General features: G+C 44.5%; 3 protein-coding genes across 9 annotated transcripts; 1 reads left to right on the top strand and 2 right to left on the bottom strand.

Annotated features, from left to right (window-relative positions):
• Positions 1 to 9400: 9400 nt before the first annotated feature.
• LOC1270390 (ADP-ribosylation factor-like protein 2) lies at positions 9401 to 10832 on the top strand. The gene is made up of 2 exons (XM_309056.5): positions 9401 to 9544; positions 9618 to 10832. Exons 1-2 carry the CDS (start codon positions 9480 to 9482, stop codon positions 10105 to 10107), a joined length of 555 nt encoding a protein of 184 aa, XP_309056.3. The 5' UTR covers positions 9401 to 9479; the 3' UTR covers positions 10108 to 10832.
• LOC4576648 (uncharacterized) lies at positions 10176 to 10609 on the bottom strand. The gene is made up of 2 exons (XM_001237171.2): positions 10389 to 10609; positions 10176 to 10278 (listed from the first exon to the last, which is right to left on the bottom strand). The coding sequence occupies exons 1-2, from the start codon at positions 10607 to 10609 to the stop codon at positions 10176 to 10178; spliced, it is 324 nt and encodes a 107-aa protein (XP_001237172.2).
• LOC3289930 (uncharacterized) lies at positions 10716 to 17048 on the bottom strand. Of its 7 annotated transcripts, none has more exons than XM_061652572.1 (6): positions 16967 to 17048; positions 16652 to 16880; positions 15532 to 15865; positions 15279 to 15431; positions 14774 to 15204; positions 10716 to 14692 (listed from the first exon to the last, which is right to left on the bottom strand). In XM_061652572.1, the coding sequence occupies exons 3-6, from the start codon at positions 15709 to 15711 to the stop codon at positions 11281 to 11283; spliced, it is 4176 nt and encodes a 1391-aa protein (XP_061508556.1). In that variant the 5' UTR covers positions 15712 to 15865; positions 16652 to 16880; positions 16967 to 17048; the 3' UTR covers positions 10716 to 11280. The 7 variants fall into 7 exon arrangements, with proteins under 7 accessions (XP_061508556.1, XP_061508561.1, XP_061508560.1 ...); XM_061652577.1 differs by lacking the exons at positions 16652 to 16880; positions 16967 to 17048 and adding exons at positions 16114 to 16159; positions 16289 to 16567; XM_061652576.1 differs by having other exon boundaries at positions 16652 to 16979.
• Positions 17049 to 17385: the final 337 nt, after the last annotated feature.

A 17385-nucleotide genomic window follows, 5' to 3' on the forward strand; every position in this document is an offset into this window, starting at 1 on the left:
AAAAATGTTGACACATTTCACAAAATAATGGATTTTTCGGTCACTAAGTAACGGAATGGCCCCATTTAACTTTTAAACCCTTTGTAAAAGGCTAAAGAACATTTCACACTAACTTAAATAACTTAAATACTTGTAATTTGCCCTATGAACCGCATTTTAGAGCAATAGCACCACTATTGGTACTACCACCACTATAGGTACATTTACCCTATTAGCATCGATAAAACAAATCTGAAAGCAAATGACAGACAATAGACAAAATGGGCAGGAGAATAGATACAACTCAAACCAACGTCAGGCAAACATTCGCAGTATAGATCAGCGTCCTAACAATAACAACTGAAGATCCCAAACCCAGCAGAATAATCACAATTGGAGGACACCACAAACACAAAACGGTAAACAGGGAACTGAGTTCAACACCCGAAACAGGCAACCCGCCAGCCCTAATTTTGTAGGGCAAGACGAACCGCAAAGAGCCATTCATTACACTTAAATGGAGACTCAGAACCCGCAGGTGGATCAGCCCTCTACAAGCCAGTACGGGCAACATACACAATAAATGTGCAAAAATCAAAATTCCCTCCTTTCGGGCAGAAGCCCATCTTTTCCTATAAATCTGTTTTCGGTTGGAACTTAGGACACTGAACTCCTTTCCTTCGCGTGGCCTGGCCCGAGTTCCGCCGTCAACATTGGTGGCTCCAGAGAGGAAACGAATTCTTATTCGTCAATCCCAAAAAAACTCCAGTTAGGGAACGACTTTCATATCAAGAGAGGATACGAAATTTATTCAATCCAGTTTGTAAAGAGAATAGCTCAGCTTTACAAGAACGAACCTGTCCAGAGAGAAGGCATTCAAACCCAAGGCTTAGGCCATTAGGAACAAGCGAACTCTGCTTGTTGGGATAAATCCTTCAGTTATTTAAAAAACTGACCTACGTGCTACCTTGTGGAATAATATTTGATTAGGAAAGAAATATTCTATTAACGTAAAAGGGGTATCAATGGAAACTAGAATGAGTTCCAGGAGTAAAAAATTCTTTGTGGAAAACAAGGATGGCCATTGCAAACTTTGCACCAGGCCTGATGATGCTGAACCATCAATGGTTCAGTGTGACGAGTGCGATAGATGGTTCCATCTATCCTGTACTAAGTTAGAGAAGAATCCCGCAAGGGGAGGAATATCTTTGCGTAAAATGTAAGTTCGATAAATCGAAGTCGATGCCTCTACCCAATGATCGCGGTCAAGATTCTGTAGTCAATGCTTTAATTGATTAACGCTTCAATTAAGAATAACAGAAGAATAACATGTAAGAAGATAGTACCTTTTATAAACGTACAACACTCCGAGAACTTCCTTTCTTTGATGGAAGAGCAAAGGATTGGCCTAAATTCAAAAAGGCATTTGAGGAAAGCTCGGTGGAAGCTGGCTTCAGTAACTTAGAAAATATGACTCGACTTCAAAAATATCTGAAGGGAGACGCAGGAAGAAGCGTAAGATCACCTTTTCTGGATCCCGTAAATGTTAAAATGATCATGAAAAGATTGGAGGAATTATTCGGAAGACCGGAATTAATCTATCAAGAATTGCTCAGAGATGTTACAAGAATCCGAGTAGATAGTAATTGTTGCGAACGCAACGATAATAACTCTAATTCATATCTTAAAAACATTATATAAAACTATGTTCATCCAATAGCCTCATGAGTTCACATTTCAAACTTAACAATCAGTCAAGACGAACGTTAGAGAGGAGGCAATAAAAAGATTCGGATAAAACCAACAAAAGGCAAAGCGCAGTTTTTTTTTAATAAATACAAGATCGTACGGCTATAAAATTGTTTTATAACATGCAGTTGCATTTTATAACATGCAGAGGAGTTGTAATTAATTAAAAGTGTTATAATCCCAGTGTTGAACTTATTCGCCTAAATTTTTTTCAATTCAGTGTTCTAACGACTTGAATAAGTGAAAAAGTTAGTGATAGGAAAGTGAAGTTCAAGTTAAAAGGTTGTAACGTCAATTCTTTATTCCTCACTGTGAACAATTGTGTAAACATAAAGGAACATTAGTGCTTGCGTTGTGTTGTGAAGTTTTAGAGATAAAACTGTTGGGAAAGACATTGATCCGCCACACGCGGGAAACCCAAAGAAGTATCGTGCGAATCATCACATCGAGGCCATCCCGGTTCCAGACGATTCCAGCTCCTGCCCGGGAAAACACATCGGCTCATCAAGGTAAAACAGTTTTCTTACTACAAGGCAAGGAAATCAGTGATTGGTCCAAAATACCTTTCAATTTTGTTAAAAATCCAAACGAAATGATTATTTCCCTTGGTTAATGGTCCGGAATGGTAGATAATCAGAAACAACAAATGGAATACTTTTTTAATGCTTTCCAATCCATGAGGGATGAAAGCCAGGGCCCATCGCACATGGAAACTCTCTTAAGAAGACAATCCTTGATGCAATTGCCAAGGTTTGGAGGCGATCCTAAATAATGGACGAACTTCAAACAAACGTTTGAAAAAACAAACGAAAAAGGCAAATTTACGGATCTAGAAAATCTAAACCGTTTTAAACAAGCTTTGAACGGAGATGCATTAAGGCACGTTCAACAGCTTATGATGGAGTCAAAAAACCTTGATTAGATAATCAAGCGTTTAGAAGCAAAATTTGGAGGAACAGATCTAGTATATTCAGAACTGTTAAATGGTTTGACTCGAATAAGAAGGGATTCAAAAAACATAGTCATTGATTTAATACATGCACTAGACAACTTGGTGCATACAGTAAAACTCATGAACGAGTCAGCTTTTGGATGAACATAGTTTTATATAATGTTTTTAAGATATGAATTAGGGTTATTATCGTGGCGTTCGCAACAGTACGGATGACGCTGTAACAACTTCCAAAGCAATTAAAGGAAGGAATGAACCACTAGAAAATAGCAGAAAGTCAAGGATCTCTTATTAGTAAGAGATATTCAGTTGCAAAACGGTTCGTGAAAACCTTTATTAGATAACGATTTTCACAAGCAAATTGCATCAACGTGCAAAATAAAGATTTCAATGAAATGTCATAATTACACAACGAAAGTTGATTTACGATCACATCGAAATTAAAATTGAACCTTCCCAGTTGGTAAATGCAACATAATGCAGCATTATCCAGCCGACACCACGTGGAGGTTGGGACAGGGTTTTGTCAGCCATCAGCGCATTAGATTCTAATACAACGGTTTTGGTACACTCACTTATAATGTAAATTCTTCCGGAACGTACGAAACGATTTAGTACAACACACGTTATCACTTCTTATGCGCCTGAAACTTACAGCAAGGATAGCTTGAAATCACTTCACTTTTCCGTTTGACACTACCGCCACATCTGACACGTGTGCCTGAGAGTAAAACAATGAGCTGCTGATCGCCAACGTGATCACTTTTTATAACGATTTTCTTGTTTAACATATTTCTGTGTACCCGTTCTTATGCTCATGCAAGATTTGAAAAATAACCCTGGCCACGGTGTAGGGTATCAAATCTATTGTATTCCCCCTTAGAAAATGCACGGGTAATGCACGTCTGCAAAAGCGGGTTACATTTCCCTATTTATATTTCCTTACCCTTAACCTTTTCTAGCGCCGTTCAGTTCGTAAGTACCGATTAGATGTAAACTTTCACCATATTTAGTAACACACGAAAGCAACTGTAAATGTTCTTATTGCCGCTCCGACGATGATGTTCACTTCGATGATGATCCGCCGTATGTTCCGGACACCAGTCACCCGATATGCTGACGTTAAAACAACCCGATCTTCGGCCCGTTGTGAAAAAACTGTCCAACTTTGTTCATGCATTTTTGCAACATGAATGAAACTTATTTCGGTAGTAAAAGTAACATTTTTTTACTTTTTACCATATTTTTGCATTTTTATGTGTTTTTTGTACCGTAGTGCCATTATAGGTACACAAAACAGGCATGTTCCTATAGTTATAAAATCATTAAAAACAGGAAATTTTAGTTTTTTTTTGGAATATTTTTACCATGTCGTATTGTTTTCACAAAACTAAGTAACAGAAATGTGTTTCCTGTTAGTAATTTACCAAAAAAGGCAAAAAATCGCATATCTGGCTGAGTGCAAAAACGGACTTAGAATCAAGCACATCTTTCCTGCTGTGGGTAGACTACACTCGTTATTCAGTGCTATGTTCAATATTGTCATTACTCAAATTTATACATTTTTACGATCAAATTATGTAAGTAATCATTATTATGCCAGTAATCGTTGCTATTCATATGAAAACAGCTGCAAAACTAAGTTTCATTTATATTATATACAGTTTTTGATGTATCTTTATTTACCACCACTTTCTAATCCTAAGGAACACAATACGACGCAATATAGGAACCATACCACCATTATATAGGTACAACAAATATGTACAAGTCACAAAAACATGCATTTTTTTCGTAAATTAGTTGTGTTTGGCGGTAAAAATGGTTGTGCTTGCGCAGATAAAACATATTCCAAATGCTATGTGTTAACATATTCATAAATTTACCTTCCTGGCACTTTACACCTATTAAAGCACATCTGTACTCCTACAAATTATTGCACCACTGAGTTTTTAAAGTTTTTTGTTCGTTTTTTTTATCAATTTCTACTCAGATTTTGCTACAACATTGTTGGAGTAGATCCTACGTTTCAGGTTGGCCCGATATGTCGCTGCTGGGGGACATTGAGCGGGTTCGCCGACTCAGGTAGCACATCGATATTAACACTAGAACCGCCGATGGGACTTTTTTGTCCCATCGCACTTGAAAAAGGTGTGTTATTCCGCTTGCCGTCGTGACAAACCATTGAAATTTTCTGACTTTTATTTATTTTGAACGATCTTACGAATGCGCTAATAAAAATAATTGTATTCCATATGGTTCTTTAAAAAAATCATTTTTATCCTAGAACCGCCATATGGGACATTTTTGTCCCATGAGCAAGGACCGTAAAGATATCAGGTCAAGTTATAAGCCCGTTTTGACAGCTAGGTGGAAGAAGAATCGACGAAGAAAACTGACAGTTAGTTTTCCGCGTTTGGCGAACGCTTCAAGTTCTCGAAGGAAAATTTCCATTTTAAATCACGGGCAGTGTCCTAACAAACTAAAATATTCACCCAAATTGATCTCCACCAAATATTAACCATGCAAAACGTAAACAATCCAGCAATACATATACAAGCGGAAAACCATCTGTCAAAATCGGAGCCCAGGGGGGGGGATCGCCAAAACCGCTATAACTACACCTCATTATACATTCCACCTTGCCCATGAGCAAATTTAATTGTGATGGCTGACATCCCTGCTGTCAACGAGTGAGGGGTGTGCTTCTGCAAGTCTGGCAGCACTGGCGTGTACGCATTTTGTGACAAGGCATGTCAATACGAATAGAACAATAAAAGTGCGCGAAAGTATTTAACTACATACGTGCTTTTACTCTTGCTTACTACGTGCTTATGTTTTCGCTATATTCAATCGGCTAGTCCATACAAGCATTCTACCGTACACTCTAGCGCAATTTTATTAGTAGCACTGGTTTGTCGTCTTATAAAGATTTATTATACCTAATTATGGAGTTTATTACTTATTTTACCACATGAAACCCTTAGGAAATAATAAACATGTCTAAATATGTACACATAACGAATGGGACAAAATTGTCCCATATGGCGGTTTTAGTAAGGTTGAAAAGTCCGGCCGTTCTAGTGTTAAGCCGCTCCATCTCTTCCACCGATCACTTCGAGTAGTAGGCTGACGCCGGATCCGGTTAAAACACACGCATTCAATATTATAAAATTCACGACCAAATCGCAATGGCGTGGCGTTCTTGTGAAACTTGGTGTGTGAAAAAAACCATTGTCTGATGCACGTTTACGCTGTCTAAAGCAAAACAAAGCGTCATGCTTTCGCTTTTACAGTACAAATGGTACACAACACTCCAAATTAAGGTTCATTGCTGCCCATAATGTATATAGAAGCTATAACAGACAACTTCATACTCGTTATCTCATTCGAGTGAAATTCTCGCTCATCAGACACCCAACACGATTCTGGAGGTATGTTGAATCAAAACGCGGTAACAGCTCGCTCCCCGATATTCTCACATATAACAACGTCTCCACAAGCAGTAAGGAAGGCATGTGCAACTTATTTGCTGATCGTTTCAAGGACTGCTTTACTACGGATGATGCAAGCTTATCATTAGAAGCAGCTTTAAATAATGTGCCCCGTGATGTTGTTGACATTGACGTACGCGATATTATTATCTCGGTAGATACTGTACTACGTGCTCTGCAGCAGGTCAAAACCTCATACAACCCTGGACCCGATGGTATTCCTACGGCAATCCTTGCCAAATGCCGCGAATTTTTAGCAGAGCCTCTGTCTCAAATCTACCAACTCTCTTTTGCACAAAGTACTGTACCCACGGCCTGGAAATCCTCTGTGATGTTTCCGGTGTACAAAAAAGGGGATAAAAACTCTGCTGAGAACTACCGCGGTATAACCACCTTGCCTTCTTGTGCCAAGGTGTTTGAGATCGTCATACAAAACTCGCTAATGTATCACTGCCGTTCTTATATTTCTACACGCCAGCATGGTTTCTTTCCTCGACGCAGTGTTACCACAAACCTGGTGGAATTCGTCTCCAACTGCCATGCAGCCTTTACTTCCGGAGCTCAGATGGATGCAGTATACACTGATCTTAAGGCTGCGTTTGATCGTGTGAACCATCGCTTGCTGTTGGCTAAGCTCGCCCGGATCGGTCTCTCTACTCCGCTGGTGAATTGGTTCAGGTCCTATATCTCTGAACGTAGCTACTACGTACAAATCGATGGTGTCTCCTCTAACGTTTTCGAGAGTTTATCTGGCGTCCCTCAGGGCAGCAACTTGGGACCACTGCTGTTCTCGCTTTTTATTAACGACATCACACTGGCCATTACGGAAGCAGATTGTCTGCTTTATGCGGATGATGTTAGGCTGTTTCGTATCGTACGTAACACTTCCGACTCTCTTTCTCTGCAAAGATCGATTGATGTTTTCTCTGACTGGTGTATCAATAACGACCTGCTAATTTCTGTTGATAAGTGTACGTCAATGTCTTTCTTTAGAATAGCTAGTCCGATAAGGTATATCTATAGCATATCAGGGACACAACTACCGCGGTGCAATACGGTCAGGGATTTAGGAGTCACCCTGGATCGCAAACTAGATTTCCGACAACATTACTGTGATATTTTAAACAAAGCTAACAAAATGCTAGGATTTATTCGTCGACATTCGAGAGAACTCAATGACCCACACTGCCTGTTAACTCTGTATAAGTCCTATGTTCGTTCCATCCTCGAGTTTAGTTCTACAGTTTGATGTTCATTCTCTAGTGTTTGGTCCAATAGAATAGAAGCTGTCCAAAAGAGAGTTACTCGTATTGTCCTACACTTCACTCCGTGGCGTAATGTAACCCCTCGTCCATCGTATCATACTCGTTGTTTGTTGTTTGGTCTGGACACACTTGCTAGGAGACGTGATAATGCCCAATGTACGTTTTTGTCCAAACTTATTGTCGGTGAGATAGATTCGCCAGAACTACTGGCTAGAGTCAACATAAATGTCCCTCCTAGAGTGTTCCGTAACTACAGACTAATAAGAACTGACCTTACAAGACGTGCATACAGCGAGAACGACCCAATGACTGCGATGGTCCGTAAATTTAATCAGCGTTACATTTTATTTGACTGGCACCTACCTACTAGATTCTGTTGATCCGTTTTGTCATTGTACACTGCGTTAGTTATTTAAGTTTTAGTTTTAATTCAGTGATAAGGCCGCTTGTTTGGCCAATCACTTAATACAATAAACAATACAATACAATACAATACAAAAGAACTTCTCTTCGGAGCTTCGTGGTGGATATAATATATGAAATGCTTTGCCAATCATTTCCATCCAGAGGGACCAGCAGCGGGTTTACAGTGTCGGGGGCCCTAAGCAGTAAGAAGTGTTGAGGCCCCTTTGTACATGATTACTGGGGGGTACTCGGCATCTGTCTTTGATTCTGTAACATTTCAACTTAAATTTGGTTGCTACTGGGGGGAGGGGGGGTGCTTAGGGTTCGTCTAACGCGGGGCCCCAACGTCCATCACCCACGGGACCCTCCTTGCTAATACAGTGCAATATTCTATCAACTGTTATGAATAATGGACTAAAGATTCCGGGGCCCCTCATTGACGGGGCCCCCCGCAATTGATTACTTTGCTTACCGTTAAATACGCCACTGAGAGGGACATATGTTTCATCGTCCAAGGTACAAACAATTTTGTAAATAATTACCTTATTAATTTCTTACTAAGAATTTTGTACCTCTTGTGCAAAACCGTTTTTAATCTGCAGGAAAATCTATCACCAATACATTTTTACTCTCCGGTAGGTCCTCCAGAAATTCATAAATTGGCAGGGTTCTACACAACAACGGTTCATTTACGAGAAAATGTGCGAAATGAGGCAGGAAACTGCGTCCACTACGAACTCCAGAATAAAGATGGGTAAAGTTGGCGAAAATCCGGAGTCGACTCCGATCCAACTCCGATAATTTCGGAACCGAAACCGAAAGGCAGATCCGCTCAGTATTATCCAGAGTCTTTCGGAATTATCTGGAGCCGTCCGGAGTTGCCCGGAAACGCCCGGAGTCGTTCGGAGTCGGAGCCGTCCGGAGTCGTCCAGTGTCGTCCAGAGTCAGAGACGGAATCAAACAAAGGCTTATATACTAAGAGCACACGCACAAGTGAAACACAAAAAACACTGATCAAAAGCACATTGCACCGGACGACTCCAGTTGATTCTGAACGATTCTGATTCCGGTCGACTTCGATCGACTCCGGACGACTCCCAATTACTACGGCTCCGGTCGACTCCGGACGACTCCCAATTACTACGGCTCCGGTCGACTCCGGCCTACTCCGGACGACTTCGACTCCAGACAACTCCGGACGACTCCGAATCCGGGCGGAACTAGTGAGTCCCATTTTGCTGCAGTCTGAATCGAACTAACAATAGTCGGAGTCGGACCGGAGTCGTGGGTGCGCCCCAGAGAAACATCAACTACTCCACAATCCGCGACGTGAGATATATGTGTAACAATAAATATGTTTCCGATTAGCAATAAATACAATACTACAATAAATACTGACCGTAATTAATTTCCCTTTTACGCACCTTTTCCTATTCTTCGAATGATCCACACTAACACACCCTCCGATCATCCCATTCAAAATCCGAAAAAAATCCGATTCAAAATCCTATTGGAAAAACGCGGAATTGCTGAAAGCTGCTGACATTGCGCGCATACTGTCAAACGTAAACCGATGTAAACAAAGACGCTCTCTATTTCCCTGCCAGCGACCGAACGAACACAACTCACCGCAACATGGGATTTCTAACGATTCTTAAGAAAATGAAACAAAAAGAAAAGGAAATGCGAATACTGCTGCTGTGCGTATGAAGGGGGAAATTTTCATCCTGCGTGAAGTGTTGTTATACTCTTTGTACCTAATTTTCTTTCCAGCGGCCTGGACAATGCCGGCAAAACCACCATCCTGAAGCGCTTCAACGGTGAACCGATCGACCAGATTTCGCCCACGCTCGGGTTCAATATCAAAACGCTGCACTACAATGACTACGTGCTGAACATGTGGGACGTCGGTGGGCAAAAGTCGCTACGGTCCTACTGGCGCAACTACTTCGAGTGTACCGATGGGCTGATCTGGGTCGTCGACAGCACCGACCGGATGCGCATGGAGTCGTGCCGCGAGGAGCTGACGCTGCTGCTGCAGGAGGAACGGCTGGCCGGCGCAACGCTGCTGGTGCTGGCCAACAAGCAAGATCTGCCCGGCGCGCTGACGGGCAACGAAATCAAGGACATACTGCAGCTGGACAAAATCGAAACGCATCACTGGTCGATCCAGAGCGTCAGCGCCGTCACGGGAGGCAAGCTGGTGGAAGCCATCGATTGGTTGGTGGAGGACATTTCGAAGCGTATTTTCACCTTAGAATAGCCTGCACGAATCAGTCGGGTTAGGTTAACGCTGCCAAGGCAAATCACATGCTTTATTCAGTGGAACCATTAATCGCGCATGGCACTATTGTTCCAAATTCGGTTCTTTGTTTTCGCGTTCCGCTTGTCGCTGGTGCTCAGTGGCGTTAGGTGGGCAGCGTCGACGATGTTCCTGGGGCGGGAGAAAAAAAAACAACGGAAACAGATCGATTGTTACTCTATGGTCACATGGCCGCAAACTTATCCGTGCGCTATGCCAGCTGGCAGCTGTGATACACCTACTTGAAATCATCGTAATTTTTCGACGTCAATACCGCTCGCAGCTTTGCATCGTTTCGGACCGCGTACAACACATCCTCACGAATTTGCTCCAAACAGCGTGCTTCGAGAGTGATGATATCTTCCAGTGTTATTGTTACACTCCTGCAGTCGCCCATGGTGGCAAAATTTTGTGTGAAACCTCCTTTCCAGTCTGCTCCAACGAACGCAAATAACAACAGCATGTGTTGCCCATGGCAACGCACGCCCCAAACCGGATAAATGGTTGCTGCATATGGGTTCCCTGTGCGTTGTGTTTCGTATTCGTCAGTACAATAATACTAGCAGAGATTCTTTTCCAAGGTTACTAATATCGAATATATTTCTAATTTTCTTCGCTTTTACACATGACATACATTATTGTATCGGTGATGAAATAAAACGAAAAACTATAGTTAATTCCATTTACAGGTAATGCCTTCTTCGCTTCTGTGAGTCCTAATCATCTTTTTAAACTGCTACTTACACGAAATCATTCTCCATAAGCTAATATCGCCTTGGTTTGTTCGGCGAAAATGCTGCGTTCCTTAAAGGAATATCATTTTCTGCTCTTCTTTGCTGTTTTTTGCATATATATGTTAAATCTAGCTGCGTAGTATCTAATAATCGAATCCACCAGATTGGCGGATTTCATCATGTAACCGTAATAGTGCATGTTCTAATACTAAAATGCAAATGTGAGTGCATGTGTGGCGAATTCTAATTACATGGTCTTAGTTGCTACCACTGAAACGCAAAGCAGTGTGTGTCACGTCGCGAGAAGGAGGTTAAGGAAATACTTCCACCAAGCGCGAATTGTACTTCGAACGCCTTTTTTTAAATACGGCTAGAGTAGGCAAATTGGACACGTTGATGATTATTTCACCACCGGAACTTCACTGCTGCTGGGTACAGTATGACGCTCTGGCTGCGTTTCGGGATGATCGGTCTCGGCTGACCGTTCGACAGGGTTTTTTACTTCAGCTTGTGTCGTTTCAGAAGCATTGACGCTGCTATCATGCTGCTGCTGTTCAGGCTGTTGGGAGGTTGTAGTACTCTGTGGTTCAGTGGCGAGTTCGGAAGAGCTGTCTTTGTTACCACTAAACTCAGCTGTTTCTGTCTCACAGTTTGTTTGTTCATCCTTTTGAACATCTTCCACGGGCACCTCCTCCTTCTCCGCTGAACGTATGTTTTCAACCGATTTTGAAGCAACAGGAAGTGACACACTACAGTCAGGTGTTTGGATCGACTCGTTTGTATCGTCCTCTTCCACGAGTGCAGCATCCGTAGCATCGTTGGAGGGTGTTACATCAGGAATATCCTCAACCGATGAAGAAGGAACAGGAAGCGATGGCTGCGTTTCTACAGCACAGTCTAGGGAAGGTTGCTCGCGCTTCGTTCGTTCTTTAGCCTCATGCATTGACGGTGCAGCGTCGCTCTCTGATGATACATCGTCAGGGATATGCTCTTCCCCAGGAACTGGATGTGGTTGTGCTTCTTCATCACAGTCCCGTGTAGGTTGACCGTTTTCTGCCCCATTTTCGGACTCGTCTGCATGTGTAGCATCCTCAATCGATGCAGAAGAAACAGGGTGCGACAACTCCGATTCCACAGTTGGTTGTCTACTTTCCGTTTCATTTTTATGAACATCTACCACCTGTGCTGGTTCCTCCGGCGATGTGGAAGACACGGGCGACTCCGGTTCCACTGCACAGCCGATTTTTGGTTTTGCAGTTTCTGTCTCATTTTTCTGATCAACATCTGCATCTGATTCATGATTAGTTAAATGCTCTGGCCGTTCAGACGCTCGTTCTGCTACATCTGACACAGGTTGCGTAGCCTGCAGGTCTGGCAAATCATTTACTTGGTCATGTACAGTATTGTCGTCGCTTGCTTCCGCTTCTATCGCTGATGGTTGTTGTTCGCATTCCGATTTGTCCAGGCCTGGAACTGCACAGCCTTCCGCAGCGTGCGGAATCGAAGCTACGGAGGCAATTTTTAGCTCACTCACATTTGCTGCTGCTGGTACTGGCACACTATTTACAACCGCTTCCGGTAAGCTGGCCGAACCATCGTCTGCTAAACACGTGTCGCGAGAATTATCGGCAGCTCCGGCAGCTGCGGTATCAACCTTCTCCTGCTCCAACGCTTTTGACGGCTCCGGGGACGCCTCAAACGCTAACGACGATGTGTGGTCCTTTGGATCGATGGATTTGACCTGCGAAATCACCGGCAAAGCGTACCGATCTTCTTGTCGCTCGGCAGGCTCTTCTGCACTCTCTTTGGCGGCGGATTCCTGTCCCTCGGCGGTCGCTGACACGGACGATTTTTGCTTCAGCAAGGCAAACGGATTAATCATCACGTTGGGTTTGCCGCTGGCCGATGCGCTCGATTGGCCGCTCGGGCTCGACTTTTTGCCCCCACTCAGGCGGACACCCGTAAGACTCAAGGGATTGAGCGCCTTTCGTGACGGATCTTGCCTGCCGACCAGACCGTTGCTGGATGGTGGTTGCGCTTTCTCTGCCCCATTGTCGACACGCTCCCGCTTGATGCGTGTTCCATCGAATGCGACAATATCGGCCGGAGGTTCATTGTGGGTGCTAGGGGCGAATTCATCCTGCGGCTCTTGCTTGATGCGTACCGTACTATCGAAGGGCGAACCGTCTGTGGAAGCATGTGGCTGGAGTTCGTCGTACGATTCTATCGGTTCCTGCTTGATGCGAACTTCCATCGCTATCGGTTCCGGTTGCGCATCGACCACCGGGGGCGGCGGCTGAACAGTGTTTCGCTTCGTCGCCGGTTTGCTCGCCTTTTTAGTTTTACCTTCACCCGGGCTGCTATGCTTTCGAGCAGTGGTAGGCGGGGTGGTTGCCACCTGCGACGGAGCGGATTCCTCACTGACCACGGACGCGTTCAGCAAGCCCTTCTCCTTCTTGATCTTTATGCGCAGCGCTTGGTACGGTGAGTATGACGAATCGGGATAACTTTGCAGCACGTCCACGCTCGGAACCGTCTCATTGGCGTCCGTTTCATCCGACGGCTCTTGCTTAACCATGACGTACTCGGAAGCATCCGCGTACCCTTCGAAATCCGACTCTCCGTCCGTATGTTGCTCCTGTTTCACCGCGACCATTTGCACCGTGGTCGGCTGTATCGATTCGGCGCTTTGCGCTGCTTGAGATCGTGTATGATTCGGTTGGTGTGTGCTTCTCGCGGCACTTGACGCATCCTCCTCGTCGCTGCTATCCAAGTTGATCACTTCAACACTATTATTGGCCACAGATTCCGTGTCCGAGGCATTACCATCATTACCGTGATGGTCAAAATTGTCCTCTGCGGTGTCTCCCATGTCAGTATCGTAATGGTTTACCGTCGGGGCAGATGCTTCTTCACCATCCATTTCGCGACGACCGTCGTCCGCTGGTGCCGGCTCACTCTCACTCATTCCATTCGGTACGCCGCCTGCACTGTTCGTTAAACTAGCCAGCAAGCTGGAATCGTCAAGCGCTTCCTGCTTAACATTGGCCATCGATAGCACCACCATCGGCTGGCTGGTCGTGTCGCCCGGCGGCTTATCAGCGGCACTGGTCGAACCGGAACGATCGCGCTTCTTTTTCTTTTTGCGCACCTTCGAAATGGTTGCGATGGCTTCGTTCACCGACGAGAGCATGCTGTTGATGGTGGCTATGTCCGAATTGCCATCGACCGTCGCCCCGCTGCGCAGCAGGGTCGTAATTTTGTCCGTCTCCTCTACCAGCGTCGACTTTAGGCGCTTCCGCTCACCCTCCATCCCGTTATCGTGCGTTTCGTCCGCATCCGCGATCGAGTTCGTCTCCGACTTCATCGCGTCCGGCGAGTCCATCATCATCGAGGGCGAAAGTGGCAGCTCTAACGTTTCCTCCTTCATTTTTTCCCGTATCGTCGGTCGGCCTCTTCGCTTCACTTCCGTACTGGTGCCGCCCGGAGGTAGCCCCGTACCGCGCGCCGCCACACCCTCCATCAAACCATTGGCCAGCGGGCCCGGTTCAATCTTCGGCAGAAACGCCGGCTCGATCAGCGGCAGCGTGCCGGTACAGTACAGCATGTAATGGCGGAGGAGCAGATTTTTCTTCACGAAATGCTTGCCACACTTTGGACAGCTGGCGCGGGCGCGCATGAAGCAACCGTGCCATTCGTAGAGGTTGCGCGTTTTGAACACCTTGTTGCACAGCGTGCAGCTCATGTCGGGCACCAGCGCAACGTCGTACGCTGTTCGGGGCCCTTTCACGCAGCTGTTCGTCTCGATGTGCCTGAAATGCCAAACCAAAAGAGCATGTTAGCAATGGTCGCAATACGCGCAAAGAGAGAGCCACTTGCACTTGCAAACTCACTTGTTGAGCGTGCCGACTTTGACAAACTTTCTGTTACACCGGAAGCAGCTGAACGTAGTGCGGCTCAGCTTGTGCCACAGGTTGTGATCCTTGTACTCGGACGCCGTGTCAAAGTACTCCATGCAGGCGCCACAGCCGAACTTGTGTATGAGAGGCGTATGCTTCACAACGAGATGCCGCTCCAGCTCGGTGCTTTGGCTGTACGCTTCGTTGCAGTACTGGCAGGCAAACTCGAACTTGACGCGCTTCTCCGTCGGCCCATCCTGGAACGGTTTCGTATCGGCGTCCTCGCTGCTGCCCGGCTCGTCTGACCCCGGCGCATCCTGCTTCTTTCGGTTTCTCGTCTTTGGGCCGCGCTTCAGCGAAGGCTTCGTGTCAACCGTGTCCTCGTCCGGCGGCAATTCCGGTGTGGCTCGTACTTCGGATTTCACCTGCGATTAAATTGGGATTTTCACAACATTTAAGACAAGCAGCTCGATCGGTGGTATGGTACAACTCCACGTACCAAAGAAATAGAAGGATTCACGACGGGCAGATTCAAGATAGAGCGTGTCTGAAGGTTTGTCGATGCGCACATCAGCCGATACTCGTAGAAATCGTTCACCTTATCCACGCAGAGGGTGCAAACGTTTTGCGGCATTTGATCGTTCGCGTGTACCTGTGTGTATACAAGGGAAGCAAAACAAATACAGTGTACCGTTGTGTTTACGGAATGTTGTGATTTCGCCGGTTCTGCACACACACACAGGCAAACTTACCCTTATTCCAACGCATTCTTCAATCTTTTTGGCCAGCGATGGTTCCTCGTCCTCCGTTACTAGAATTACATCCTCCTCCTCCTCGCTGAGTATGGCAATCTTATCCGGATTGTCGACCCCGCACAGACGGCAAATGTTGTACACTTGCTGGCGAAGAATATTGATCGAAAACCGCTCCATGGTGCCAGGCACGTACCGACGGGCACCGGACGCCGCTTTACGCCTTGCCGGAGAGGCTCGGAAATCCTTCGCCCCGTTCCGAAAACACACCGCACCAATCGAATTCACGGCCACATTTATGCACCAGCAGTTGTTTTCATTTACTATTGCTGCTCTGCGAAAAAGAAAAACACACTGGTTTCACTGTTCCCGTCAGAACGAACCCGAAGATGCTGCCCGTTTGACGTTTGATAGCATCGCATACGGACCCAGCGGGTACAAGGGGGGCAAATCACCGCACAACTGTCAAACGTGCTGAGCAGGCTGTACAAAGCTGCTTTCACACATGCAAGAAACAAACTGCATGTAGGGTGAAACAAATGGCTGAATAGCAAGAGAGAAAAAAAATAATGCACGGACTACCTCTCAACTCGTCAGCACCCGAAAATTCATACACATGATTCGGCTTCTGGGAAAAGGTACAAGAGAAGCAATAAAAAAAAAACCTCGCCATACCCAGGCAACTGAATACGGTACCGTAAATAAAGGAGAGCTGGCACAAACCAGTTCCCAGAAGAATGTAAACAATCGTAAATACCTGTTTCGATCTGTATTTATGAAAATCTTGCAACTCGACTAATTTATGGATGATATTTGTAAAATTGCAAGCCACAAACTAGAACTAGAAACTGTTTCCAACAATAAATAACGCTTCGTCGAGCGGGCCCGTCTACAACTCCGGCGTTCACCGAACCGAACTGCGAAATAGCTGACCGTGCTACAGACAGATCAACATAGCTGCTGCGAAAACTGGCGAGAAAAATGACAACCATCTTGCAGCGAAAACTCATATCGGGTTTGGGGAAAATATGCACAGGGAAGAGCTCAAACCATATTGGGCTACAAAAAGGGCATATCACACGTTTGAAGAATCCTATAACATAGATATAGCACTAATTACCTGTTTATTCCGTTCAAGCAAGTAATTCGGCGTCACAAAAGGCAAAACAACACAAACCACACCGTAGCACTAGGGTAAATTGTTTCGGCAATCTGAAACCCATCGACACAGCAAATCAATTGTCAGTGTTCGTAGAATTGTTTTGCAGCTCTCATTTGCAGCTTCTACATTCAGCGAGAACTCTGGTGGGATGGGTTGTTCGATTGTGTTCGATTGGTTGCTTTTACACCTAAACAAAGGCGTTCTTAGATTTGTGGATTTTCATTATGTTTTGTGACTGTTTACAATAATTTGTAACGTTGTTGAACCACTCACCTTAAATTGCATGATGCTATTATGTACATTTACACTATCTGAACATCAGAAGTGATGATCCTCCAACATAAAATAAAAATTTATCAGAAGTGTTCACGGACATGGCGAGAAATTTGCTGAGATCTGTCGCACCAAACATGTTATCAGGTTTTATCATAAAGGCTGCTAAAGTGTTTTTTTCTAAAATCCTAAATTTAATTTAATAATGAACTAAACGCATATTTTGATGGCAATTGACATCAGCTAGAGATTGACATTTCCTTGAGAAATTTGGGATTAAATAATAGGTCGGTGTAATAAGTGGTAAATTAAGCAAATTTATAAAAATAATAAAAACAATGTTTCTGAACGTGATTGTGATACGTAAATTTCTTTTCCAGGAACAAAATACCTTATATTCTTTTTCTTTTTTTTGTTGT

Source organism: Anopheles gambiae, chromosome 2 (genome assembly GCF_943734735.2).
Source record: "Anopheles gambiae chromosome 2, idAnoGambNW_F1_1, whole genome shotgun sequence".
Lineage (NCBI taxonomy): Eukaryota > Metazoa > Arthropoda > Insecta > Diptera > Culicidae > Anopheles > Anopheles gambiae.

Bases quoted from the DNA above. Each gene is read 5' to 3' on its own strand.
- LOC1270390 (XM_309056.5), top strand. From the start codon at position 9,480: ATGGGATTTCTAACGATTCTTAAGAAAATGAAACAAAAAGAAAAGGAA. The intron at 9,545-9,617 runs GTGCGTATGAAG...TTTTCTTTCCAG, and splicing joins GAAATGCGAATACTGCTGCT to CGGCCTGGACAATGCCGGCA.
- LOC4576648 (XM_001237171.2), bottom strand. From the start codon at position 10,609: ATGCTGTTGTTATTTGCGTTCGTTGGAGCAGACTGGAAAGGAGGTTTC. The intron at 10,279-10,388 runs GTAGGTGTATCA...CTCCCGCCCCAG, and splicing joins AAAAATTACGATGATTTCAA to GAACATCGTCGACGCTGCCC.
- LOC3289930 (XM_061652572.1), bottom strand. From the start codon at position 15,711: ATGGAGCGGTTTTCGATCAATATTCTTCGCCAGCAAGTGTACAACATT. The intron at 15,432-15,531 runs GTAAGTTTGCCT...GTATACACACAG, and splicing joins AAGAATGCGTTGGAATAAGG to GTACACGCGAACGATCAAAT. The intron at 14,693-14,773 runs GTGAGTTTGCAA...TTGGCATTTCAG, and splicing joins AAAGTCGGCACGCTCAACAA to GCACATCGAGACGAACAGCT.